The 26,943-nt window shown below is 43.3% G+C and overlaps 2 protein-coding genes across 2 annotated transcripts in view; both read left to right on the forward strand.

The window, feature by feature from the left end:
* The first annotated feature begins 503 nt into the window (after positions 1-503).
* LOC118413793 lies at positions 504-2,443 on the forward strand. Its single transcript, XM_035817324.1, has 2 exons — positions 504-567; positions 728-2,443. Exons 1-2 carry the CDS (start codon positions 504-506, stop codon positions 1,918-1,920), a joined length of 1,257 nt encoding a protein of 418 aa, XP_035673217.1. The 3' UTR covers positions 1,921-2,443.
* A 5,710-nt stretch (positions 2,444-8,153) lies between these two features.
* LOC118415025 (KAT8 regulatory NSL complex subunit 3-like) overlaps positions 8,154-26,943 on the forward strand; it is a gene marked incomplete in the record, with an annotated part of 19,320 nt that continues 530 nt past the window's right edge. Inside the window, 14 exon segments of the mRNA XM_035819397.1 lie at positions 8,154-8,349; positions 8,770-9,009; positions 9,546-9,716; positions 11,091-11,181; positions 11,633-11,716; positions 12,020-12,121; positions 13,194-13,364; positions 14,118-14,336; positions 15,063-15,134; positions 15,552-15,626; positions 16,089-16,310; positions 16,910-17,122; positions 17,475-17,655; positions 25,830-26,943. Of these exon segments, the coding sequence (XP_035675290.1) occupies positions 8,771-9,009; positions 9,546-9,716; positions 11,091-11,181; positions 11,633-11,716; positions 12,020-12,121; positions 13,194-13,364; positions 14,118-14,336; positions 15,063-15,134; positions 15,552-15,626; positions 16,089-16,310; positions 16,910-17,122; positions 17,475-17,655; positions 25,830-26,943 (2,954 nt within the window).

A 26,943-nucleotide genomic window follows, 5' to 3' on the forward strand; every position in this document is an offset into this window, starting at 1 on the left:
GTTTTTTTTTATTTCAAACGGGTTGTAAAGACATTGTGTCATATTTGTTTTATGCCTAATAAGGGATCTATCAACATAACAGCCTTTGCAAATGTATGCAAATTCTGCTGCACTGGAAGGAACACAGTGATGGTAAATCATCAATTTGTCTTTGATAAGGTCTTTTTACATTTCAAAGACCTCATAAAAGATGTACTTGATTACCCAGTGCTTGAGAAGGATGAAAGGTGTCCACTGGCAAGACTTTACATCCAATGAAACAATTCGCTGTAGAACAAAACAACCATCATTCGGCATCAATCAGTTCTAGAATTGCCAAGCAAAGGATGACCTTCCTAGGACAGGCGTCAAGAGCAGTTCTCACTCAGGACGTGATAAAACTGACAACCTCGGACCCTAACCCTGCTTGGGGAGATGGGAAGACCAGATCTTTAACACTCTCAAAGAGCTGGGTGTTTCCAGATTATGATGTCTGCGAATGATTGCTGATTGACTGATAAAAGATGTACATCGATGAGAATGACCACAGTGTCACTGACATAGCCCTCCTCCCTGATAACCAATTTGGTGATGTGGCACAGGATGGGCAGGGACTTTACCACGTATCATCAGCAGTTTAATTCTTCTCCCAGAAATCTTCAAAAACTAGAAAGCAAGAGTACAAGAGGTGACCTGTCAAAAGATAACATGCACAAGACAACCAACTTCACTAGAGAGAAGTTGTGAGAAAGTGTGGCAACACTAAGAAGATGTATTCTTCAAACTTTGAGTGAGGATGAGGAGCTGGATTTGCTGACCCAGCAAGCACTGGAAGTGGTGTGTGCTGCCATCCTGATATTGCTGGAGCGTCAGGCAGAGGAGCAGCTACCTGGTGGCAAATACTGGCAGCCAAGTGAAGCTGAGCAGCAGAAGTCGCAGCATGTGCCAACCACAAATGTTGTGTCTGAAAGGGACTTTGCTGTGCTCAATAACTTAGTAAGATCCAAGCCCAATGCAAGCTCCTTGTCGTGTGAGGCATACATCATGTGGCTGAACAATCAGACCAGCATGTGGCTCGACAACCTGGATGCTGAAGAAAAAGAACGCCACATGGCATACGCCAGAACGCATGCAGCGAGTATTCATGCAAAGTTCCTGGAAAAAAAGCAAAAAATCAAGGAGCAACGTCTTGAGGCGTTGCTAAAGAAGCAGAAAGAAAAAGAAGACAAGAAACAAAAGGCTCGACAGAGGAAGGTGGCACTGACAGAGAAGGTTCTCAAAATGGGCGGAGTGTGGAAAACTGCCGAAGAGGTGGACGAGAGGGTGGGTTCTCTGAACAGAGAACAAGAAAAGCTGGAGGCAGTGAAGAACCAGCTCCAGTTCCACAAAAAAGTGCTCAACTCTGAGGGCAACAAGGAACTGTTCCAGATGACAATCACCAGGCCGGGAAGAGGAAGGCATGTCTTCTCCTGTAGTGAAAAAATCTCCCATCTAAAAGAAGTCATCTCTAAAAACGTCACACACAGTACAGACATCAACAGCGAGTCTGAAGAAGAGGATGAAGAGAGGGAGTACGTGACGCTGAAAGAGCCTGAAGCCCGTACAGTACAGGGCATACATGAAACACAGAACAAAAAACTTCAAGCCGAAACAGAAAAAAGAGAAGTGAATAGGCAGAAGTTGTCTTTACCGGACTACCTCAAAGACCCGTCCAAACTGGTCGGCTGCAAGATCAGGCAGAAGTTCAATACTAAAGATCAAGACGGTAACAAGGTCCAGACTTGGTACACAGGGACAGTTACCGAGATGATGGACGGGGCACAAGACCCAAAGGACACTGAGTACCTCATAGTATACGACGACGAAAATGAGAAGGATGAGGTGTACAACCTCCTGTCTGACTTAGAAAAGGGAGAGCTTATTGTACTTAACAGTGACTAAATGAGGATGTATTAGTATATATGTACAGTAACTGATACAATTTGTGATATGGTTGACCTGTTGAGACCTTTATTGTCTCGCCTTTTTTCTTTATTGTTGGCTATACTATACTACAGTACTCCCTTGAAGCACCTTGGGCCTTCCAACTTAGTAGACATAGGTGCAATTTCCCTTGTGTGTTGAGCATTCAAAAGACTTTCTGTTCGTGACATGGCTGTAAGTTTTTACGAGTACAGTTTAAGTTCATGTAGTTTCATAGAACTGGTCTGGTATGTTAGTGGACGAAGAAGTATCTGTGTCACATGCTTGAGAAATCTGAAAGAAAGGAAAAGAAAGATTAGTATGTTTTAAAAGGAAAAGTTCAAGTGCATAGATTTGTAAGTTTGTACATTAGTTAACCTGTTACGAGGAAATATCATTCTGTATGATCAATATGTTGTCGTGGACCAAACTTGTGATACACTGTTTCGCAGCCGACTAGTCTAATGATGATGATGTTGTAATATATCTATGTACATGGAAATTGTATGCTGTTTTCTCATTTATTGACTTGATTAACTTAAGATATCGTATTAGTAAAGGTACAGGCAATTTTCTGGAGTCAAAACTAGTCAGAACTGTCCAAGAAACAGGAAAACTGGTTCCCAGCATAAATTATGCAAATGACCTAATTAATTATGCAAACCATACATTAATTATGCAAATTAATGTAGATATGCTTGATGTTAACATGTATACCAACTTTGAAGATCATAGGCCCTACCATTCTTAAGATACGTTAGCCCAAGTAATGTCTTAAATTTCTTGTAATTTTTACCATTGCAAACAATAGGACAGTGGTGCCATCTTCATACTCATTGACCCCATGGTTAAAGCCTTTGTTTTTGGTGACCCAAATCCCTGATTTCCAAGAAATGAAATTTTTGTAACTCCCCAACCATACATCATAGAAAGATGAAATAAAAACCATTTTAATTGTCACAATTTGCACTACAATTTGATATAAGAATCAATATCCTAGGACAAAGTATAATTTTTGACCTGAACACCCTATTCAAAGAACTCGGAAAGGCTTCTGACGAAATAGGCACATTCTGTCATAACTAAGAGCTCCATGTCTGTAAGTTTACACAACTGCCCTTGGAACATCCATTTCCTGTAAGGGACCGTACGATATTTATCGGGGGGGGAGGGCTGGTGCATTGGAAGTCGGATCAAAAAATTTTTTGATGGCCCTCCCCCCCATCTCAAAAAAATCTAACGTGACCCTCCCCCTCCACCTCAAAAAAATCAACATGGCCCTCCCCCCCGACAGGCATAATCAAACGGGTAGAAAAACAACCGATAAAATAATCTTAATATAGTTAGACGTCAGGGCACAAGGGCGCCAGTGTTCTCGCCAGGATTTTTTCACAGCGTCGGGGCAGGGGTCCGGGGGCATGCTCCCCCGGGAAAATTTGGATTTTCAAACCCTTTAAAACAGAATTTCCTCCAATTTGAGAGGAAAATTATGCCCTTGAGATTGGATGCCGGTTGCCTTTTTTACTCCCGTTTTTCAGTAATCGACGTCCGCCCTCCCCCAAAAATATGTTATAACTATAAGCTCGGGGAATCAACAGTTCGTGATCTGGCCCGGGTATTATGTGTCCAGTCATGTCTATATGAAAATTTTGGGTTTTTGATGCTTCCAAACAGGGATCTAGCCAGTGAGTTCGTCAGCCCATGGAAAAATTTTTTTCCGACATTGAATAAAGAATGCCTACCTCGTGCGATCGATGTTGCGCCCTCCCGCATCAAATGCTAGTAGTTTTTCCAGAGGATAAAATAACGGCGCCATCACACCTTGTGTTTTTTTTTCTATTTTGCCCGATGATTTTACTAGAATTTATCATTTATCGAATCGGTCGGGTTTTACAAGGCCGCGCCGTCATTTTCCACGAGCGTGCGTTTGTTTCGTGCGACCTCAGGTTACCCCGTTTTCGGCGTGAAATCTTTGGCTCACCGCTGGATTTCTTTTTACATAGAGACCAAGAACGTTAAACATTATACGAAGGACGGTGATCTGCTGCGTCTTTGGCAGTGATCAGTGCCGGTGTAGCCTTGAAGGAGTAGCCAGAAAAGACGTCCTAACGTGCTGGGCGCTGCGATCGACAGTCCGTCTGGGGAGGGGGGCGTGCCGCGCCATGTGCCACAGACGACAATGCCAGTGCACAGCCGACTTGATCGACGCTTAAAAACAATATTGCGGCCCCTTTTCTGCCGCAAATTTTGTCCTTTTGAAACAAAAGAAATGTTGTAAATAAAAAATAAAGTGTAAAGTTTTGGATTCTTCACATATTTACCGCGCACCGCTTTTGTAACTTAAATATTTGGGGAAACTCAGCCGAGTGCGTCTTTCCAGAAAAAAATAAGTCCGGAGACGGAATGACGTATGCCTGGCGGGAACGCTGGTCCAGGGCAGCGCCACTTTGGGGGACCTAGGGGGGCGAAGCCCCCCGGAAGCTCTTGCATTTTAGGCTATTCAGAAGGCTTATTTTATCAGTTTTAGGGCCATGTCAAGATATTAAAACAACAAATAGTATAAACAATTCTTTCAAAAAAATTAACATGGCCCTCCCCCTATCTCAAAAAAAATTAACATGGCCCTCCCCCCAGCTCAAAAAAAATTAACATGGCCCTCCCCCCCTAACGCACCAGCCCTCCCCCCCTGAAAAATATCGTACAGTCCCTAACTAGTGTAAGTCTGTCAGATGGCATACCTTGTAGCGACATTACAAATCTCCTAATATTACGGTTTGCCTTGAAACCTAACTATTTGTCAGTATCCTTGGAATGATTTGGAATGGTTCCTCTTTCCTCATCCCCAAACTATACAATGTGGCAGCTTGTGTGAATAGGACTCTTGTATAATGCCATCCATTTGTAGACAACTTACACCTGGTGAAGTCAGCAGTTCCCACATGTAAGTAACACTTGTTTTTCTCTGTAATTGGTATCACAAAAGCATGGATACCCTGGGCAGTTTCTCATTTAACAGCTAACAGTTCACACCTAGTAAGCAAGGGTACTCATAGGAAGTACACGGACAATCTGGCCAGCCTCATTCAACTTCATCCAAATTTAGGGCAAAATACATATCATAAAATCAATTCAGAAAGGAAATCTCATTCTTTGCTTCTGACACTGGTGAAAACTAGAGAGAATTGATAGGTTAAGAATGAATATATCATTGTGTAAGCTACGGCAGCTTTTAGGGAAGAAGACACAGTAGAATGAAAGGAAGAAAGACTGATTACAGCCAGAAGATGTTGTAACTACCGTATACGTACTGATCTGCAGAATAAAGTGGATTATCATCGTCAATATTGTACATGTCACACCAAGGACTGAGATAGATGAGCTGGGACACTGGATCAGGAAGACTGCACATGGCGGAGCTCTGACCAGGGATGCAGACAGGCTGTTGTAGATGGGGAATCAACTGGCAAACAAATGACCATGACTCCAGGTCTTCAGCTGAGTGCCATTTTGCCTGCATTGGCATGTTTTGCAATGAAGAGCTCTGCTCAACCACTGAGTAACTGCTCGCTTGATTCAATTCATCACTTGCTCCAAACAAGGGATACTGCTATCAGTACTGTGTCTTTCTCATTTCTACGTAAGGATCACACCAGAGACAACATTAGAGTTTTTTTACCACAGTATGGCAGAGAGTATTGAGGTACAACTTTAAGTTGAAGAAACTGATATATATCTGAGGGTCCCCAAGAGAAAGAAGTGCAAGATCGGCAAGAAAGAGCAGTGCCGTGGGTGTGTGCAAAAGGAAGGGGTTCCAAATTTCTGTATGTGAGCATTCTGGGATCTGGACCCTGGTATGCGGTGAAAATGTACCATATTCTGTTGCAGCTGAACTTGAGTGCACTACGTTCACGCTAGCATGAAGACGATAGATGATAGATGAGTGATTGTTTGTCAACAAGGAGCTCCAGTGGCCCCCTCTCCAGTAGAGGCGAAGAAGCGAAGACTGATTACATTCTACAAGTACCACAACAGCTCACTCATCATCAACTCAAGGAGCAAGCCCACTCCTAGTGAGCCGCCCAGGAGTACTCGGAGCACTCACTCAGCCTACTACCAGATGCCCCCATGCCGAACCAACTACAGGTAGTAGCCTTCTTCCCCAGAACTGTGAAGGACTGGAACGGTCTCCCAGCACAGGTAGCCCTCAGCGCCACTCTAGACAGTTTCAAATTACAAATATAGCTCCCTCCCCTCCCGTTCTCCCTCCCCGTTAGGGACCTGACGTTATTTACTGGGCTGGAGGGGGGTGGGGGGAGGGCTGGTGCAAAGTGGGTCTGGTAAAAAAAAAAGAGCGAGGCTATTGACACACCCAGTGTGTCAATAGCCTAACAGGCTATCGACACACTGAGTGTGTCGATAGCCTGTTTAGGCTATTGACACACCCAGTGATAGAAACCACTAAAATGAGGAAATCTTACGACTATATTTGACAATCAACACTCTGAAAAATACAAATGGCATCCTGTGTCCATTATCAACCCAAAATACGATCTTTTTCACGTGTTTACGGCACAATTTTAAACATCGGAATCTGCTATATCATATAGGGTGCTAGTTTTACTGTCACCGCATGTGATCATGGCAGCCATGTTGGGTCGGTTAGGAACACGTTTTCAGCTGTGTTTACCGACGAATTCCTGCCATATTGGAGAATTTTCGGCCTCAAAACTTATATCACTAAGGAAGCGAAGTTATAGTTGTTGTTTTACCTCCATTATTTTTAATGTGAAAGAAATATTCTTCCGAGTCGCTGCCGATAGCGCCGGAACCACACGGCCGAAAATTATGACATGTTTTGTGGTCAGTGTTATTTTTGGTTTATATTGTTAACAGAAACTTTAAAAGTTGTTTATATATAAAATATTCTTATATCAAATGGATGTTTAAAAAGGGACAAGAAAAATTGAAAAAAAAAAAAAATTTAAAAAACTCCGGCGCAGACTCGAACCGGGTCGGAGCTGGTATCATGAATTCCCGGGTCAACGCTCTATCCACTACCCTACGTCAAACATACACGATGAAGGCTGTATTATTAGGTATCCAAATGTAGGGCATAACTTGAATACGTCCGTTCATTCCAAGATTCAAAGATTCCAATGTCTAATCTTCCAAACAATGTCTAATTAATTATTGCTTGTGTAAAATATTGCCGGAAAGGCATGTTACAAGCTCTGATTGGCTGACTGGCATCTCGGTGTGTCAATAGCCTGTTTGGCTATTGGCACACTGAGTGTGTCAATAGCCACAGCGAAAAAAAAATTTCCATGGCCTCCTAGTCCTAGGTATTATTAATCTCAAATAATGTGATGCCATTGATTTGGACAATGAATGATCTGTCACCTGAAACAATTTCAAGCCCTTCGCAGTCTTCTTCTTATCTATTAACAGGAAACTACGTAAACATAGGTTATGAAGTTGGTACATGTATTCTTGCTGTGAAGCATCTCACTTGACAAGATAAAAGCCCCTTGGTTAAATATAGTAAGTAAGAGTTATCTTGTCTTTCGTAGCCAGCAAACAGTTCTATTGATAATTGAATAATGTTCTGTTCCAACAAAAAATAAACCAATTAACTTTGGTAACAGGCAGCATATCTATGCAATTCCTTCAAAATTCGTTGTTGTTGTTGTTGATGTCTCATGATACTGAACAACAGTAAACTTTTTAAAGACCATGAAAGTTTATAGAAATTCATGTTGAGTGATAACATGTGACAATGGACAGCGATAAAAATTGTAAAAGAAACAACAACAAGACACTTATAGTTGGCTATATCTAGACAGGATGGGTTAAACTTCCTTTTTGGAAGCAGAGGAAAGTCGCACTTTTCCTACAATTTGAGAAAATTATAAACAAACCTACTAGACAAACCTTCACTTCAGAGTTCAGACAGGCCGCGCTGAGAACTTTTTTACCCCGGTACCCAATGGAGCACTCTACCCATCATCCAATTCTACCGCACGCGTGTACAGATAATGCCGCAGTGCACGCCGGGAGCTTTAAATTTAGTCAATATTATTTTGTGGTAAACAATTCACCCAAACACGTGTAGTATTACTACACGCTTTCTGAAACCAATCATCGGAGTATTATGAAATAAACAAATTTTCAGTCAAATCCATGCATCTTATGACTTTCCGATAACTTGAAGTGACTAAAGGTAGTGCAAATCATTTATCGCAAATTACTAAGGCCAAGTCAATATAGCCAAATGAAGAAAATAGTTCCGACGGAGGCACAAATTTTCTGCCTGGCGTTAAGCTACCAAGATGGCGGACGCGGGAAGACTAATGTAGCGAAAATGGAAAATATTTAACATTTTGAAGACATTTTCGACCGTTCACAGAGGTAGGCTTACAATGGTAGATTGCAGTGACATATAAGTACACCGTACGTCTGTTTCTTTAATATCTGTTGGCTTTGGCCACTGAATATCACCAAATGTTTTTGGTTTGGAACGAAAAAAAGACATCACCACGCGTTTCTGGCGATATTCGTTCTAACAGCAACAACAGTCTCCAAATGTGATTTTCGGTTCATGGTATTCGCATCATGTTTTATTTCATCATCTTTTTAGCTTGTAAGGTACTTACTTGCTAACGATCACCATACATATTCTGTCCCTCATTAATGCAACAATGCAGTTACAAAGTTAGTCGCAAGGTGACGTGCTTGACCTAGTGTGGAAAGACCAAATGACGTGAATGCAAGGTGTGTGACCTAAGCTTTGTTGAGTAGACAGAGACCATAGTTTCTACATCTGTACAGTATGGCCAGTCTGATGACATCACCTAGTACCAAGGAGGGGACCTTCCTGTACCACAGCCGGCTGGGCAGCTCCCTGCTGTACCAGCTGTCAGCTCGGGAGAGAGAGCTGGATCTGGTGCTGTTGGACCACTGTTATGCCAAACCGTGGAGTCAGCATCCCGATGCCAGCCATGCACGCCCCGCCCGAACCCTGTTTGTGCCAAAGAATATCCGACACCAGCAGAACGACCCAATCAATACGTAAATCAATCATTTTTCCATGTTCTTATTTTTACACATTATAGTAGAAGCCAGTTAATTGCACAATAGATTAATGCACACTTCTGTTAACTGCACACAATCCCCAAATTCCAAACCGGTGCGGTCCAGCTGGATAACTTCGCATAATTGCACAAGCCGGATAATTGCACCAAATTCACTGGCAAATAGGCTGTGCAATAAGCGGCTTCTACTGTATATCCTGAAATAGCTGCTATAGACTTACAGGAAAGCTAACAGGAACATGCGTTTACAATTAACAATATGGGAATGTTGCAAGCTACAAGAATTTTAGAGAATTAGGAAAATATGCATAAATTTTTTTTCCTTTTATTATTAATCTTTGTAAATTCATATATGTCATATATGAATACAGTGTCATGAAGTAAAAAAAAAAGGAAACAATTTTATGTGATTTCAAAAGAATGCGTTATATAAGTTTTCAACTAGTATCTACTGAGTGTCAGATTGTCTACCATGTTAAGTTGACCCTCTTTTCCTCTTATTTTTCCCCACAGAAAAGCAGAGATTCCTGTAGATGTGGTGGGAGCGCCCAAGCCCGTGGCTGTCCCGTACGACGGCGTGAAGGCACGGTCTGTGATGAATGAGTGCGAGCGTCACGTGAACTTTGCGAGAACAGACTCGGTGGAACCACCAAATGATGACGACTGGGAGGAGAGACTGACCAGGTACAAATGTGTCCCTTGTCTGTACTTCCTTATACTGTAAATGCAGAAACTTTCGCGGTGGATTAATGTTCGCGGTTTTCGTGGTGGCCGCTTCACCGCAAACTTAAAACCATCGCGAAAATTTTTCCATGACAGTAAGAGAAATTAAAACCAACGCGAAAAGTCCCTTTTCCTGCTACCGCGAAATTAAATCCCCGCGAACTTAAATACATTTACAGTAGTTAAGTTAAGTTTTGTGATAACTATTCTTATTGTATTGATCAACATACCTATTTGCACTAAAGATGGCCGAATTTGCACCACTTTTCCTCTTGAGTTCTCTGAGCCCCAAAATTGAAACATCTCACTGTCCAGAATCAAACTTCCAGTTTGGGATTAATGAGAAAAAAAAAAATTGCTTCCAGCTCGGCAATCATCTGACCCCAGGCTGACCTTGTGACTTTTTGTCCTCCTGATGACCCAAATGGGGTATTTACGACCCAGTGTAATTTAGTGGTATTAATGGCAAGCCTTGTTAATTAGCAGGAGCCAAAAATGGTAAGCTGCATTCCACACCCTATAAGGATAATGAGCTCGTTGAAAGGTTATTACAATTTGCCAGTCGACTGAGTTCCCAAGCCACATGCCAGGCCTTCCAATGATAAGTTCCATAAAAACTGGGATCATTTCATGAAATTTTCCATCACCAGAAAAAGCCAGGCATGTGTCCTAGCCTTGACAGGACTTGTAGTAGTTGTACATCCTTTTATTTACATGTCGTATGAATAGCAAGGACCATCTTTGTGATTTTGTGGAGGAAATTGATGAGACTTCAGCAGAAGGAAGAATGTGATGAGCTGGGCATGATCAGATTAAACATTAATTACAGTAAATAATAACCTAAGTAACCCCATGGTGACCCCTACTTGGGACTGTACCCAGGTTGTTGTTACCATCCTGACATTTTGGTTGAAAAGAAGTTTTTAAGATTGAAATACAGGATTATTAAGATTGAAATACAGGGTTATTACTTTCATAAAACATGGTTTCAGTGTATTTTGACATGCTTTCCTATGTCCAGCCCTAACTACGTAATGTTCTCTCTGTGATGTTTCCCTTGTTGAATTGAAGTAACCAAATGACTTGAATTATTAAACCTATATAGTAAAAGGGGAAAAAACAACAATTGACTGCATCAAACTACACAATAAAAGTAGTGTCTGTATCAGAAAAATGCAGAAAGAACAGAGATAAAATTATAGAAGCTATGGTTGGTCTCGGTGTTTGAGCTGCAAAAAAAAAGCGTCTGGGTAGTAGGAGGAAAGCTTTCCAAATGCTTGAGAAATTGAAAATTAAGTTTTTACGAACATCTTGTTTTTGTTGTTTTGTTTTTAGAACTGGCTGGACTCCAGCCCAGAACAAACTGTTCAACAAAGTGCTGAAGGCTCTACAGGCAGACAGACTGGCCAGGCTCACATATGAAGGGGTAAGACACTGGCAGTAGTACTGGAATCACACCTACATCTTACAGAAGGCTCAAAACATTGTACACCCAAAATTGGAGCTGTGCGCTTTAATCTTACATATTTGTGTGGGAATAGGCGTAGGAAAAAATGTTGTGTTTTCTTACTTGCACTAGAATACAGAATACTCTTGACATTTAAGTGTCAGAAAAGTTCATAGAATCTTTGATGCATTATTTGTTTCAACTCTACAGAGGCAGTAAGATTTATAATAAGGCTTTGCTGACATTAATGTATGTTGTGACATGTTTTCTGTGCATATGAATGCTTAGGTGAGGTGTAGTAGTGAACCTATTCTCAATAATGAATCTCAGGCCACATTTTAGAATGAATGTCATTCATTCAAAGCATAAAAGTAGTCCATGTGATATTGTAACCAATGTCTGCCATTGTTTTCCATTGTAATGTGTGTAGGCTGTTAACGAGCCTGTGATGAGGAGGATCCATGTGGACAAGTGTGCCAGAAGGGTGCGGCAGGCACTGGGCAGTGTGTCATGGGTCAGTCCACCAATCCTCATACTCCTACAACTAGTAATAAACTTTTCCATCCAACGCACACAAAAATATTTTTGCATCCAAACTGAAGAGGTACCACTGACAGTTCAGTAAACTGCCGTTTTCATGCGTTATGAATGTAAAGTGTGAAGTGAAAGTAAATACATGTACCTGGGAAATTTCTCTAGCTCTTCTGAACAAGCACAATCGGTGGACCACGGCTTAACGTCCAATTCTTGCGTTCAGTCCAGTATTTTTGTTATTTGTACAGTTAGAAGTATAAGGCTGAGTCCCTTTCCCCTGCAGGACCCCAAGTTGACCCAGTGGCTGCACCAGACCCTGGTGGACAGTCTGAGCAGGCCGTTACTAGCAGCATACCTGGACGTCCTGCAAACCCTCAAGTCGAAGGTTGGTGAAACGTGCCTGTTTCATGTGTGTGAATACTCATGATAACAACATTACATTGTTGTGGACAGTTGTGTAGTCAAGATAATTTTGTGGTTACCCCTTTCATCATCATCATACCCCTTTGGAATAAGTGTTTCCCGTTTACCGTAGAAAAATCTCCCAACCCTAGCCTTTTTTGGGTGGGCAGTAGAGTCGTACAATTTCTAATTAGAATTTTTATTCAGCCTGTTTCCTATTGAAGTAAAAACCGCTTGTCCTATCTAATGAAGGATAAACATGTCCACGGGTTTGCAGCCATTATGTACAAAATTAAAATTTGACATTGAAAAAAATCTATAAGAAAAAAATAATCTCTACCTTCTGACCCTATTATATTTTCAGGAAACACGAAATTTTTTTCCGTAGGCCTTATCATGTTCCATGTGCTCACATGTGTAAAATAAGTGGAATCATATAAATCCTTTCAGTTAACTTAGATGTCTGTATGATGAATAATTTCAAGAAACATAAGTCTGTATAAGACATGTCCAGTGTCTCACCCTGCTGTTTGCCCCTGTAGGTTCCAGGCTTGGTAGATAAGATGTCCAGTGTCTCACCCTGCTGTTTGCCCCTGTAGGTTCCAGGCTTGGTAGATAAGATGTCCAGTGTCTCACCCTGCTGTTTGCTCCTGTAGGTTCCAGGCTTGGGTGATAAGATGTCCAGTGTCTCACCCTGCTGTTTGCTGCTGTAGGTTCCAGGCTTGGTAGATAAGATGTCCAGTGTCTCACCCTGCTGTTTGCTCCTGTAGGTTCCAGGCTTGGTAGATAAGATGTCCAGTGTCTCACCCTGCTGTTTGCTCCTGTAGGTTCCAGGCTTGGGTGATAAGATGTCCAGTGTCTCACCCTGCTGTTTGCTGCTGTAGGTTCCAGGCTTGGTAGATAAGATGTCCAGTGTCTCACCCTGCTGTTTGCTCCTGTAGGTTCCAGGCTTGGGTGATAAGATGTCCAGTGTCTCACCCTGCTGTTTGCTCCTGTAGGTTCCAGGCTTGGTAGATAAGATGTCCAGTGTCTCACCCTGCTGTTTGCTCCTGTAGGTTCCAGGCTTGGTAGACAAGATGATCAGTTTGTCTACCTCACAAGGAGCGACAAGCGCCGAGGCTCTGAGCCTCCTACTGAAGCGTCCCTGGGACCCTGCCGTCAGCGTCTTTACCACCCACAAACCGGTATGCAGCTTGTATGGCGAGACAACCACAAGCTCCGCCCATGTAAGGAGGTGAACATGGCCGACCTTGCTTATCTGAAAGTGGCTCTACATGCAAATTGTTGAATGAAATGAATTGTGACCTTAGTACAATTTTCATGTGATGGAGGGCCGTAGTTTTCAGATAAGCAAGGTTGGGCTGTATGGTGAAGGTGTAGAAATCAGAGAAAGATGTCTTTGAAATTTTGTTACCTGTACTGTATGGACTGAAAACTTTTGATGTAGTAAATCATGAATGTAAACTATATACTAGTATAAGGAATGTTTGAATTCTACCAGGTGGTTGCGAGCATACTTCAGTTGTTCTACAGTTAGGCTATGTTGATTTGATTATATGGTAACATCCTCTGGGAACCCCAAAACTGATGTGAGCATGCTAATAAAAAAACGTTGCATTCCTTATGTTATGAAATCTAATTGGTCAGAAAGGTTGAACAAATGTCTGAGCACACAGTGTTTTATATTATACCAAACAATAGGTCCTTCATTTTTGTTCTTTCACATTTCCTATCTTGACCATGGAATTGACATGGGTATGACATCAGTATACATTATTCTAGCAATGCATGTATCTGCTCATTTTGCAGCTCCTTTTTGCAATTTACTATATGGTTGAAAACTTTTTTTGGAAATGACCAAAAATTGATGCAGGCGTGGATGTCATTAATGTGGCCTTTCTTGTGGAAAATGAGAAGAAATGTGTAATCCTACATAAATGTCCCAAGAGTGAAATCTTGTCATGTTGAAACTCTCACAGCGGAAGTTGCCGGGGTCGCCCATCTTGCTGATCGCGCCCTGCGGCCCCACCCACCCGTCGGTGCACCACTCCCGCCGCATGCGCCTGTGGAACAACCACCTGTCCAACCTGGGCAAGGTCATCCCCGTAACCATGCACACGGTCAACGGGGGGTCAGGGGTCACCGTGTCCCAGCTGCTGGAACACATGGTCAGTGCTGTCAAGAACAAAGTGGGAGAGGTGAGCGGTCAACTCTACACATTTTTTTTCAACCTTTGACCTGAGCCGGTTTTCAAGGGTTCAAGGTTTGGAGCAGGCTAAGACGTCTACCATTACGTTATTTACAATATTACAAACATTTGCTATTCCATAATCGTATTCCCTTAGTCAGTCCATAGTTACTCGTTTGTGTTTCGTAACATGTTCTTCAAAGTTACTCCTGAGTTTGCCTCTCGTACCTTTGGTCTTAAACTGTTCCATCGCACTGCACCTGAGTAGGGTATTGATCTTGTAAACACTTCCCTACGAACCATTGGTACATACAACAAGTTTGACTCGCTTTGTCATGTTGTTCTAGCTGCCCTGTCAAGGGCACATAAGTTCAAGTCTAGGTAACAGGTACAATTTACCTGTTACCAAAGACTGTGCCTGTAGTTACAACTACAATCTATACTTAGGTTCTTAGCTATATGGACACAGTTAAGTGTTGTGTGTCTGCTAAACGGGCACATACATTTGTATGTCAATACTCTAAGTTGCTATTTTACTGTCCCTTTTTTGTATGGAGGGATAGATATGTTTTGCAATGAGGTATTAATGTATTTTGCATGGAGGTATAAATGTATTGGTCTACATGTATAGAAATTTTAATCAATGACTGAAAATCTTTATTTAGTGTGCTATGTTCTGTGAGCCAAGAAATTTGATTGGTGTGACAGTCATGGATCAATAATTGTTTTCCCTCAGCTCCGAGGCCATTTCCCAAACAGACCCATTGTGCTGATTGGATGGTCAGTGGGCGGTCTCATCGCTCTTCATGTAAGTACAAAAACCATATTTTGCAGGGTTCTAGTTAGCTTATGTATTTGTATTTGTGACTACCAAGCTTATTTGAGGATCATGTTTGCTAGTGTTTACTTGTGTAATACTGTCAAGTCAAATGTGAAAAATGTTGATATGACCCTCCAACTTGACAAAATATTCTTCTTATTACTTGTGGATAAGTACGAAATAACTCCCCCATGGATACTCTCAGAATGCAAAATTTTACCTTGCATTTTCACAGTCTCCTCACTGTGAAAGGGCCAAGACTTCCATTCTACCCCATCCCCCTACTTGATTCCTTCTCTACCTCACTATTTACCAGTATGCTATTTACCATCTGAACCAAGTAGCACAAGCTGTGTTGTTGGTTTGTCTTACCTCTGTGTTGTTGTTCACTATTTGTACCTGCAGGCTGCTGTGTCCGAGTCCGTAAATGCAGTCGTGTGTCTGGGGTTTCCCTTTGTTGGAATGGAAGGAGGGCGTGGGGTGAGTGTCTCATTTCCTCGGTTATTGGGTGGGCTGACTACTCTCTCTTGGCAGCCAGGGGCTGAATTAAAAGGAGCTTACAATAGGCAGGGCTGAATCGCAAGGGTCTGGAGCAAACTGCCATTAAATTACTCAAGCGAATGATGAATCCGGATCACCCCCTACATGATCACCCCCTACATGATATAGTCTCTCCGGTCAGGGCAGGGGTCACTGGGAGGTCACTGCAGTTCAGGTAGCATCTCTGTTCACAACTCCTTCCTACACTATATAACAAATCATTGACTGATGCTCAAGTGTTTTTTTGTCTATGTACTATGTACTTTTGTCTATGTCTACTATGTACTTTTGTCTATGTCTAGTTATCGTATAAGATCAACAGTATTCAGAGGTACTACTGCTAAGGGGTAACTCTGCAATGTTGATGTAGTGATTAAAGATTGATTGAAAGGTTGTGTTCAGGACATAGACGACCCTCTCCTGGAGCTGAAGACACCAGCCCTGTTTGTGGTTGGTCAGGACTCGCCCATCTGTTCGGTGGACGACATGGAGGATTTCCGGGAGAAGATCAAGGCGGATAATCAGCTGGTGGTGGTGGGCGGGGCCGACGAGATGTTACGCCTTACCCGCGGGAAGAAGAAACAAGAGGGTGTGACCCAGACTATGGTGGACAGGTGTATACAGGTGACAATGATTGACAGCTTTCTGATGGAATGCAGATTTTTGGGGTCTATACTTAAACAAACAACGTGCTATCCCCATTATCAATGTCAGGGCTCGAAATACCACCTGCATATGCAGGTTAGTGCAGGTAAAATTGGAGCTGTGCAGGTATTTCTGATATCTACCTGCACCTAACCTGCACTGGGCCATGTACTGGGTTATATACATTAATGTCCTATGATGTAGGTGTATGTGGATTGTTATTAGCTGCATTGACTGTTACCACCTAATAGGTATAAAAAAAAAATAGCAATAGTTCCTCAACAATTTAGTATGATCCATACTTTCTGAAGTCAGAGTGGTGCATGTAAAATTTGTCTGGTGCAGGTTATTTTCAATGTTACCGGCACCAGTGCAGGTATGCAGAAAAAAGTATTTCGAGTCCTGAATGTGAATAGCAATCTCCATAAACGTCAGCCAAATAGTTAGAATTTATCCAGTTGAGAATGTTTTTGTTTTCTAGTATATGTGCAAGATAGAGTGTCCATCGTAACACATTGCTTATTATGTGTGACTCCTTCTGTAACCACAATGAGTGAGTTGTTCCATCTCTGCCCCAGGATGAGATCAGTGAGTACCTGGGGGGTATCCTGTCTGCCCAGGTCAGCTCCGGCACCCTCACCCCACACTCGGACCCCCCTGCCGACACGGAGGGGGAAGTGCAGAAGAAACAGAGGCGGCGCAAGGTCCAGCGCGACCTGAGTACAGAGCTGGGCACCACATCCTCCCCTGTAGCCAAGCAGAGACCTCAGACACCTAGTAACAGTAGTGAGGTGAGTACAGAGCTGGGCACCACATCCTCCCCTGTAGCCAAGCAGAGACCTCAGACACCTAGTAACAGTAGTGAGGTGAGTACAGAGCTGGGCACCACATCCTCCCCTGTAGCCAAGCAGAGACCTCAGACACCTAGTAACAGTAGTGAGGTGAGTACAGAGCTGGGCACCACATCCTCCCCTGTAGCCAAGCAGAGACCTCAGACACCTAGTAACAGTAGTGAGGTGAGTACAGAGCTGGGCACCACATCCTCCCCTGTAGCCAAGCAGAGACCTCAGACACCAATGCCAACCACACTTGAAGTGAGGATGACTGCTTTACCATGTACTTTTGTACATTGTCCTTTTCCAGGGCGTGGCATCCCTTCCCAGCACCCCTGGCACCCCCGGGTCCAAGGGTGAGAAGCCCTCCCCACAGAAAGTGTCGACGGGAACATCCACTACCATCAGTGGCTCCCTGTATGCAGCACAGTATGCAGCTTTCCTTAAACAACAGGCCAACAAAGCATCACTCACCACGCAGAAGGCACCAGGTTGGTCCTGCCTTGTACCTTGTTCAAACAGAGCTGTAGAAATGGTATTACATTGTGCTCACCTCTAGGATTGTGTATTTTTCTACATTGTTTAGGAAGAGTCAGGAAAATTTCGTACTCGTAGCTTTTAAGGCTTAGCAGCATCACTCTTCCAGTCAGCATTGTCTGTGTGAAAATTCTTGAATTAATGTCTTACTGTCTTACTCTGCAAGACAGTGGTCCACTTTGCTACAAGGGAACACTGTATTTGGTCGATCTGGTCCAATACAGTACTGGCACGGTAAAATCCGATTTTAAACAATGCTAAATGCCAAATTTACCCTGATTTCTGTCTTGTCAAGTTTGAATGTCCACTGTAAATTTACATGGTAAAAGAGGACCAGTGGTGTCCTATGGACATGGTTGAAACATTTACTGTAATTCACTTTGTCTTCTCGGTACCAAACTTTCACGATCTGAGAAAATTTAACTTGTTCTCGGAACTAAATGTTCACTGTTGCGGCAAGTGCACATAAAAAAAGTCTGTGAATTATTTCTTATCAGTAATGATAAATTCACGTTACAGTCATCACCGTGAAAACCGTGAACATAACAGTACATTGAAAAACAGGAATTACAGTATGTAGTACAGTAGCAATTACTTTGGAAAGTGTACAATATTTGCAGTGTCATGCATTCGTGGCGGAGTGGCACCTCTGTCCTGGGATGGAAATGAACTTTTGGATATTTCTCCCCATCTGTTTATTAGGGCATGAAAAGGCTTTTATAATATCAAAATGAGGGATTTAACAGCAACGATAATAACACAGGCTTTAAAATTCCAATTGAATTGAATTGTGCCTTTTCCTTACTTCCTTACCAATTTCCAAGGCTAAGGATAACTAGTAAGTGGTAAAAAGGGTACTGATCCATTCTATAACATGATTGTTGGCAGACATATCTGTAGAAGAGTTATGTATGTCAGCTCTATCAGTTTATGAAGTTTTGGTGCCAATCTGTTTCCTTATAAGTCAGAAACTTGAAAGGATTGGTCTCTTAAAAAGTATGTTGTTCTTGGCAGTCGGTCCTACTGCTTGCTGATTGGTCCTCTGGACAGGTCTCTGGAGTGCCAAAGGTCACAGAGAGTTCATGACCAGACAATTGCCCCCACCCTTCCTGATACAAACATGTTCTGTAAACAATCTTCTTTATGGGCATTCCAGGCTATATATCCTACCAGCTTCCCAGATTGTATCTTTGGTATCAGGTTTTATTGACAACATCTGAATCCACAACTGCTGCTAAATTCAGACCAATCCAATCCTGAGTTGACCCCTGGAAACCCCACTTCTAAGACTGTTTACTGTATGGATACAAGTCTTGCAGTTAGTTTGAAGTAACACAATAAGATGTGGGAGCAAGGATGAACATGGATGTCCAGGCAGCTAAGATCATGAGAACTTCATTTTGAGAAGTGTAGTGCAGAAGAAAAGTGAGTTCAAAGAAAAGAAGTTTGTATCAGACCTGAGTCAGCTTACAAATGTGCCCTATGTTAGTACGTAGCAGAGATTCTCATAGATATTTTACCATGATCAATATTTCTGGAAGGAGGCCATATATTATTTATCGTTTGAGGACCAAGTCTTCCAGCCTTGGTCACCTCTGGTATGACCTCACCCCAGCCCTGTAATCTGTAGCACCACTCAGGCCAGTGTGAAAAGCTTGAAGTAAAAGGTCCAGATACTGTAAATGCAGAAAGCTTTGCGATGGTTTAATGTTTGCAGTTTTTGCAGTGACCACTTCACCATGAACTTAAAACCACCGCGAACACTTCTCCATGGCAGTAAGAGACTACAGTACAGTGCATGCTGCTACCTCGAACATGCAACCACCGCAAAAAGTCCTTTTTCCGGAACCGAAAAATTAAATCCCCACGAAATTAAATGCATTTACAGTACTGCAGATGTCTGGGACCATGGAAGAACCCCATGGAGCAGGTCATCCTTGGGGTGGTGTTTTCCCCTCCTGTCTAGATGTACTGTTGGAACTGATAAGGGACTGGTCGATATTTAGCGGGGGGGGAGGGCCGGTCGTCAGAGGGTCGGGTCAAAATTTTTTTCCTAGGCCCTCCCCCCCGGTCAAATTTTTTTTCCTAGGCCCTCCCCCCAAGTCAAAATATTTTTCCTAGGCCCTCCCCCCTCCTATCAAATTTGAAAAATATTCAAGACGCAATTAAATCACCGCGCTCCCGCTTGGAAATATCCTTTACGCCATACTGATGATACTGGTTTTCCGTTTTTAGGCGAAGCAGATCTCTTACCCCTAGCAAAAAAGGGAAATTGAATGGCTCGGAGCCCATAAATATATTCTTTATGGAGGTTACTTTATTCTTTTGATATTCATAAATGATGCCACTGACTCTACGTACCCACTGAACAACACCGCAAAAGTATTTTGTACCTGGATTTCTAGTAGATTTGCGCCGCTTCGCGGCGCGCGCCCCGCCCCTTTACTAAAACGCATTGCAAGCTCGTGGGGTCTGGAGCAGCTTGTCGGAGACTATTTTCAATGTACATACCTTTGGGACTTGATGGTTCTGTGGTGGTAATAACTGACTGTGACTCGGGGGGAAATGCCAACAAAAACGTCAGAACGATGCGACTAACCAAAACTGTAGTGGGGAGGGGGGCGCCGAAGCGTACTGAGGACGATTTTCCCACGGCGAGCCGGGGTCGACCGGTCGCCTTCAGTCTCTACCTCTCCCGGCGGGCGTTAGAACGCAGACTTCTACTCGGGAGATCTTTTAAAAATGCCACGCTTTTTGTATATCCATTTTGTCGGTCAAAAATGACGGAATGGGCCTGCACATAGAAGGAATATTGCGATGATTTGAAAAAAAATATTTACGTTTTGCCCGCACGATGTTGCAGCAACATGTTATCTTTATGTCTGTATTGTGTCACTATTATTGATGAAGGCGCGTAAGAAAAGTTCTAAATCAAAAGGCCATTTGTACTGGTGTTCTAGGTGTACTGGCACATGAACAAGCATGACAAAGGATTATGATACTATTTATTCGGTAACATTCACTTTTATTCACGATTCTAATTTGCAATGCCTGCAAACTCCGATCGGAATCACCCGGATCCTGTACGATTTAAAAAGCATTTTGACTGGAATTTATGTATTTTTTGACACGTTAGTTCAGATTCTTTTCTCAGTAGCTGTGTCTGTATCACAGGCCTCGTGAACTGTCAAGCTTCCGATTTTCATAGTTTTAAAACTATCGACAAAGGAATCGTTTAAGGATGTTTTCCTCCTGGTGCAAACTGTAAACACACGTCACACACCACTCGTCTCCGGTGTGACAAATGCACTGCCGCCTCTTGCGCCATTTTTCTTGGATTTGAGAGGCTCGAGCCGTCCTCCGCGGCTCCGACATCATTTCCTCGCGATCTTTGCCAGCCCTGACTCCACCGCTGCCCCTTCTCCCTGTTCCTCAACACTTGTAGTAGAAGCAATAGTTTCCGCGTCGTCCACTTCTTCTTGACAAGTCGACGCCTTGGCGAGATACTTGTGTATGTTGTCCAGTGCCAAACATTGCAGTTTCCCGGGTTATTCCCATAGTTTCGCGCCTTTTTGGCGCCGCTGTGGGCTGTGATTGGTCGCAAGTTAATTCGATTTACGCATAAAGTGGTACGCCCTGTCCAATCGGTACATCTGAAGACTGCAGCCAAGGCTGTTGCCATGGTAACGACACGTACAACATGGGAATCGGCTTGCACACGTCTTGTACTGCGTGCGGTTGATAATTATGATAGTTCCCAAGCCGAGCACTCGCTGCTAGCTGTACAGGTTATAACAAGGACGTTGTGTAAGATTTTATAATATAGTAGTGGGGAAAGAGATGTCCTGTCTGCAAAATTTCAGGTTGCGCAGTGGGTTTAAAATCACGTTGCGCCAAGCAAAATATTCCAAGCCCTCACGATGTGCCAAGCCCTGTGACAGTCGTCTTTTTTTCCTTCTAAGCAAATTGAACATTGTCGACAAAGATTTTGATCTCCAAACACACCTATTTGCTGACGATGTACAGCGAGAGAAAGCGAACATGAAACGAGGAAAGCCGAATTCACAAGTCTCACCGGCCGTTTCACAGACGGCACTTTGTCACAGGTCATCTTCCAGAGCGGAGCGTTCCAAATTATGAAAGAAAATAGAAAATACGCATTTTCACGTAATTTTTTTGCGGTAAAATATGAGGAAAAATACCGACACGTGTTGGTGCGCAGATGTTGACTAGACATGCAAGTACGCTAAATTTTGTCACCGTGACTGAATGGTAGCATTGCAAACCGGAAGCAACGTTACATTTTACGTCGCATTTTGATAACTTTATCGGCTTCATGCCTTTGCCGCGCCAGCTTCATAAGAAAGGAAAACAAATTTGACTGATATTTTCTCCGCCCACCTCTATTAATACAAGCGTTAAAACGGAAAATGAACACTGTAACATCAATATTTTCACAACGTTGTAGCGGTGTTAAACAGAGATAGAGTCAAAGGCGCGGCAGTGAAATATTACTGAGCGAATTTTCAGCATGTGGAGCGGGGAGCCACCGGCCTTTTTTTTTACCATGCCGAGCGCCGAACTCGGGCGCGAGGCGTCTCAAGCTTGTGGAGACCCGGGGAAATTTTGAAATCTTGACCCTCTGAAACGCCAATTTCCGGCATTTTGAGGGACAAATTATGCTGGTAGTCCGATCAAAAATTTTTCCTAGGCCCTCCCCCCAGCTCAAAATTTTTTTCCTAGGCCCTCCCCCCGGCTCAAATATTTTTTCCTAGGCCCTCCCCCCTCTGACGACCGGCCCTCCCCCCCCGCTAAATATCGACCAGTCCCTAAGGGCAGGGCTAGGGAGGACCACACCGTTTTATGGGCCATCTGGGGAGGCCTACTCCAGCAGTTCATACAGAGGTCACGGGTGGCAGGGTAGTTCATAGCCACTTTCTATAATCTGTACCTTTTCCTGGTATACAACTGACAACAAGCGTAAGCTCTTCAAAACAAGTCAGCTGATTAAGGTAATGACATTGGGAGAATGTCTGCCTGGCTGTGTGAGTGAGTGAAATGGGTCCAAAGAACACCATGCTGACTTGATTAAGTGGCCAGATTTGCTGGCTGTGAGGTACACATTCGTCTTTCCCAGTGTGTTTACATCCCATGGTCTGTGCTGGCTGGGCCAGGATGCCCTGGCTACCACCCCAGGAAATTGATGTTGTGCCAACATGGAACATTACAGCATGTCATGTACCACATTAATCAGGGCTGGGATGCCATGCCTTCACACTACCACTGGTTTTAGGTTACTATTTAGAGGAAGCTGGCAATCAAGTGAAGGGTTATCAACAGTGATACCATGCATGCACCCAGTCCCAGTTTGACATGTTGGTATTAGATTGACCCAGACCTGACAGTTTACCCCTTGGCTCACATATCTTGCTCAGTGAGGAGTAGATTAGGGTCCAGGCATGAAATAGTTATCAGCAATGTGGTCTGACTTGATCCAAGGACCCAACAACTTGAACAAGGCCAGAATTCTTTTTTACTGTGCCGAGTTTTATAGATTTTGGAGCAGCCACCAAAACAGCAAGGCAATTTTGTAGATCAGCATCTGTCTTTATAATTGCTGTAATCTGTGGCTATTCTCACTGAAAAACTGAAAATCCCTATTTTGCACATTTCAGTGAAGCCTGGTATCCAAACCCCAGCCCGATCTCAAGTATCTATCGTGCCACGCGAAAGATATTTGAGGTTGGGGTATGGTATCCAGGCTTCACTGAAATGTGCAAAATAGGGATTTTCAGTTGAAAAATAATACAGCTCTAATTGCTTTAGAAAGCCAAAAATGATTGGCTTTGTATTGCAGACAGGTAACAATTATGTTACCTTTGACTTCAAGTGACTTTATTCAGATCCACTTTTAGCTATTACCAATAATATTTCTCACAACTAAACAGGACACTTTACTCTTTTTTCTTCAAAATGGGTTACAGTGTTGTCTCCATCATTTAGGTATAAAAGGTTGTACCCAGGAACATTTAAAAGATGGACAGCTTTTTTGGCACAAGGGTTAAATAGATGATGAATCAAGCGTCCAACATAGCAACGTTTGTTATAGTAATTTTTGTACGTTTTTTTGTCAAGCAATGTGGGCTACAAGTAGCAGTCAACAATCCTTTCTTGTCTCTTGAGAAAGCCAGAAAAACTCAAAAGCATCACAAAAACGGCAATTTCTAGTCATATACGTGGTAGGTAATATAACCAATGCAGGTTGTAACCGTCTTTATACCCGTGTACAATGAGTTGTTTCATTGTCAAGAAAGAAAGAAAAGAAAGGAAGAAAGACAGTATTTTGCACAAGGACAGCTTGGCAGGCTGTGTACCAGTACTCCCAGGTTGGTTGTACCAAGTATGTGCCAATAGCGCTCAAAACAGAAAATGCCAGGATTTTGAGTGTTTTAAACTGTTACTGCCAACCCATCCACCGAGTTGATGGGAGAGACATGTCCAGACTGCATGTACAGGGGCGGCTGAGTGTGAAAAAGACAAAATACATAGCTGAGACCCTGTCCCCATCTTCTGTCTTGGAATATTACTTTATATAGTGGCATGAGTCCCGATCTCTGGCTGGGATGTTCATTTAGCTGGAGTTAAATGACAAGGAAATCCATGCTGCCCTGGGTCTGAACCATGTCCAGCCCACATTCTCCTGCTGTTCAAAGCATACCTCTCCCTGTGTGTGTCCACATGTGCAGCCTCCATAGCCATTTGTTATGTTTTATTGCAGGACAGTGACAGGGCATTCAGAACGCTCACAAAGATGACTGTAGGAAATACAACTTAGTTACATGCTAATGTTTCATGGGGTGTACTCTTTCTTGTTGTGAATTATAATGTAGAAATACTGTATATTAGCAATATGAAGAAATACAGTCTGTTTGTACCATAGATGGTTTTGGCCACGTAGCAGGGTCTGCACGCCATTTTCCATTAAGTGTTATGATCCATTTTAATTCCTTGTTAATCATTGCCTGTCCTTCAACATTAAGTATTATCGGGATGTTATTCGTGAAGTGTTATTTGCCGTTTTAATTCTATGTTAAGCGTTATTTGCTGGTCCGATGTCACCCTTAAGTGTTAACAAGAAATTCTTCATAACCTGTCACACTCACAAAGTCAAATGCCAGATAGAGCCCCTGAAATTGCAGGAAATGGGGGTCCAGATTTCAAATTTCTCAAAACCTCCCGGCATATGTTACGGAAACGTCACCCTCAAAAACCTTTTCACATTTCAGTGTCTTAGTTTCAGGCAAAATGTGCTTCTTGAATGTAGTAAATGATGTTTCAGATGGTCAAGACTTCCTCGGACCTACCTTGCAACGGCTTACGTCTTTGGCACTCCCTACTACATGACAAAAATATGTTGGTGCCACGGGTCGCCCTTACAAAACTTTTTTCTCTAATAGAATATCATTTTGATATAGCTTAGTCTGCAAGCAGCATTTTTTCCTCAAAGTGCATAAATGACATTTCAGAGGGTCCAGCTTTCAAAATTTCTTTGGACTTTTTAGCTTTTAATTAAACCATGTATAATTTCAATGGAAAAGTGTAGTACTTAAGCAAAATTTACTGGCAGACCCCCTATGATTGTTGCACCTTCCGCGCTCCACATTCTGAAAATTTTGTCAACAATACTTTGCTACTTATGTCTGATACTCTAATTGCATTTAAGTTTGCGGGAATTTACGTTTGCGGGAATTGGATTTTGCGGTGGCAGGAAAAAGAACTTTTCGCTGTGTTTTCAAGTTCGCTGTAGCACCATGCACTGTAGTCTCTTACTGCCTTGGAAAAATGTTCGCGGTGGTTTTAAGTTTGCTGTGAAGCGGCGGAAACCGCTAACATTTAACCACCGTGACAGTTTCTGCATTTACAGTAATCCACTTCCTTTGCTGGTGATGATTCCAGGCCCTCCACCCGTTAGCATGAAAAGTGATTAGGAGAGTCATGATGTCAAGGTTTGGAAAGAAAAACTACGGTATGTTGTGATTGCCTTTAAAAGTGCAGGAACATATAAAACATTTCTTTTCATGCATACAAAGGATTATCCACTGATATCTGTATTTTGTTGTGTGTACAGGAAAGGGACGAGCCCAGGCACCAAAGCGCAAGCGGGCAGCCAGTTCAGCCACCATCGAAGATGGCTCCAGTGCAAACAAGAAACGTGCCCGGCAATCCTCTGCATCGGAGAAGATTTCATCCAAAGCCAGAGTTCCAGATGAGTCTCGAAATGTGCCCCCCTCCCCCTCTGCTCCCTTCCCCACCCCATCCACTCACAGTACACTGACTAGTCTGCTGCAGTCCCCTCCAACCAGCCCAACGGTGTCAGCTGCTGCAGGTGTCACAGCACCTGCGGGGCCAGGTCTGGTCTCCGCACCCTCCGCTACCAAGTCTCTGTCTCAACTACAGCAGCAGTCTCTGTCACAAATGGGTCTTCCCAAAAATGCCTCTCACAGCAGCATCTTACAGGGACTTAGTTTACAGGCCCAGCAGCACATGGGTGGGGCTGGGGCTGCTGCAGCATCAGCACTGTCCCTCAGTGGGCTGACCTCCCCTCTCAGCCACAGTGAGCACAGTCCAACAGCACAAGGGATGCTGCTCACCACAAACCAGCTGTCACTGTCAAAGGGAGATGTATCCCAGGAAGGATCACAACCCACCGTTTCCACTTCCACCTGCTCATTTTCAGTGTCCACTGTCTCTGGTACAATGCCACCAGTCGTTAGCACAGCAGTGGACAATCACCCCGTCGCAACCTCGTCTGCAACCATAGCCAGCATGTCACAGATCCAGCAGCTGCTGTCTGGCATGCAGAAAGCCCCACAGAAGGCAGGTGCCCTCACCCTAGCACTCTCCTCCACTTCTACAACTTCATCTTCCATAGCCAGTCTGCTGACTGCTCCGAAAGGCACTGTAGCCGCCCTGAGTCAACAGAGCACCCCCCAGGCTGCCGGCACCCTACGCCAGAGCCCCAAATCAGCCTTTGTGGCCATGCAGCAGCGAGCAGGCATGGATGTGGACGTCAGCGACCCCACCAAAATCGAGGTGATTCAGAAGCTCCAGTTCCACGACTTCCCCCTGACCACCGGCAGCCTGACCTCCGCAACAAGCTCCGTCACACAGGCCAAGATTCTGAAGAGTCTGGACCTGGGAAAGCTGCCTATTCTGTCCGAATTCACCAAATCGTCTGAGAA

The sequence above is a fragment of the Branchiostoma floridae genome, chromosome 4, assembly GCF_000003815.2.
Source record: "Branchiostoma floridae strain S238N-H82 chromosome 4, Bfl_VNyyK, whole genome shotgun sequence".
Taxonomy (NCBI): domain Eukaryota; kingdom Metazoa; phylum Chordata; class Leptocardii; order Amphioxiformes; family Branchiostomatidae; genus Branchiostoma; species Branchiostoma floridae.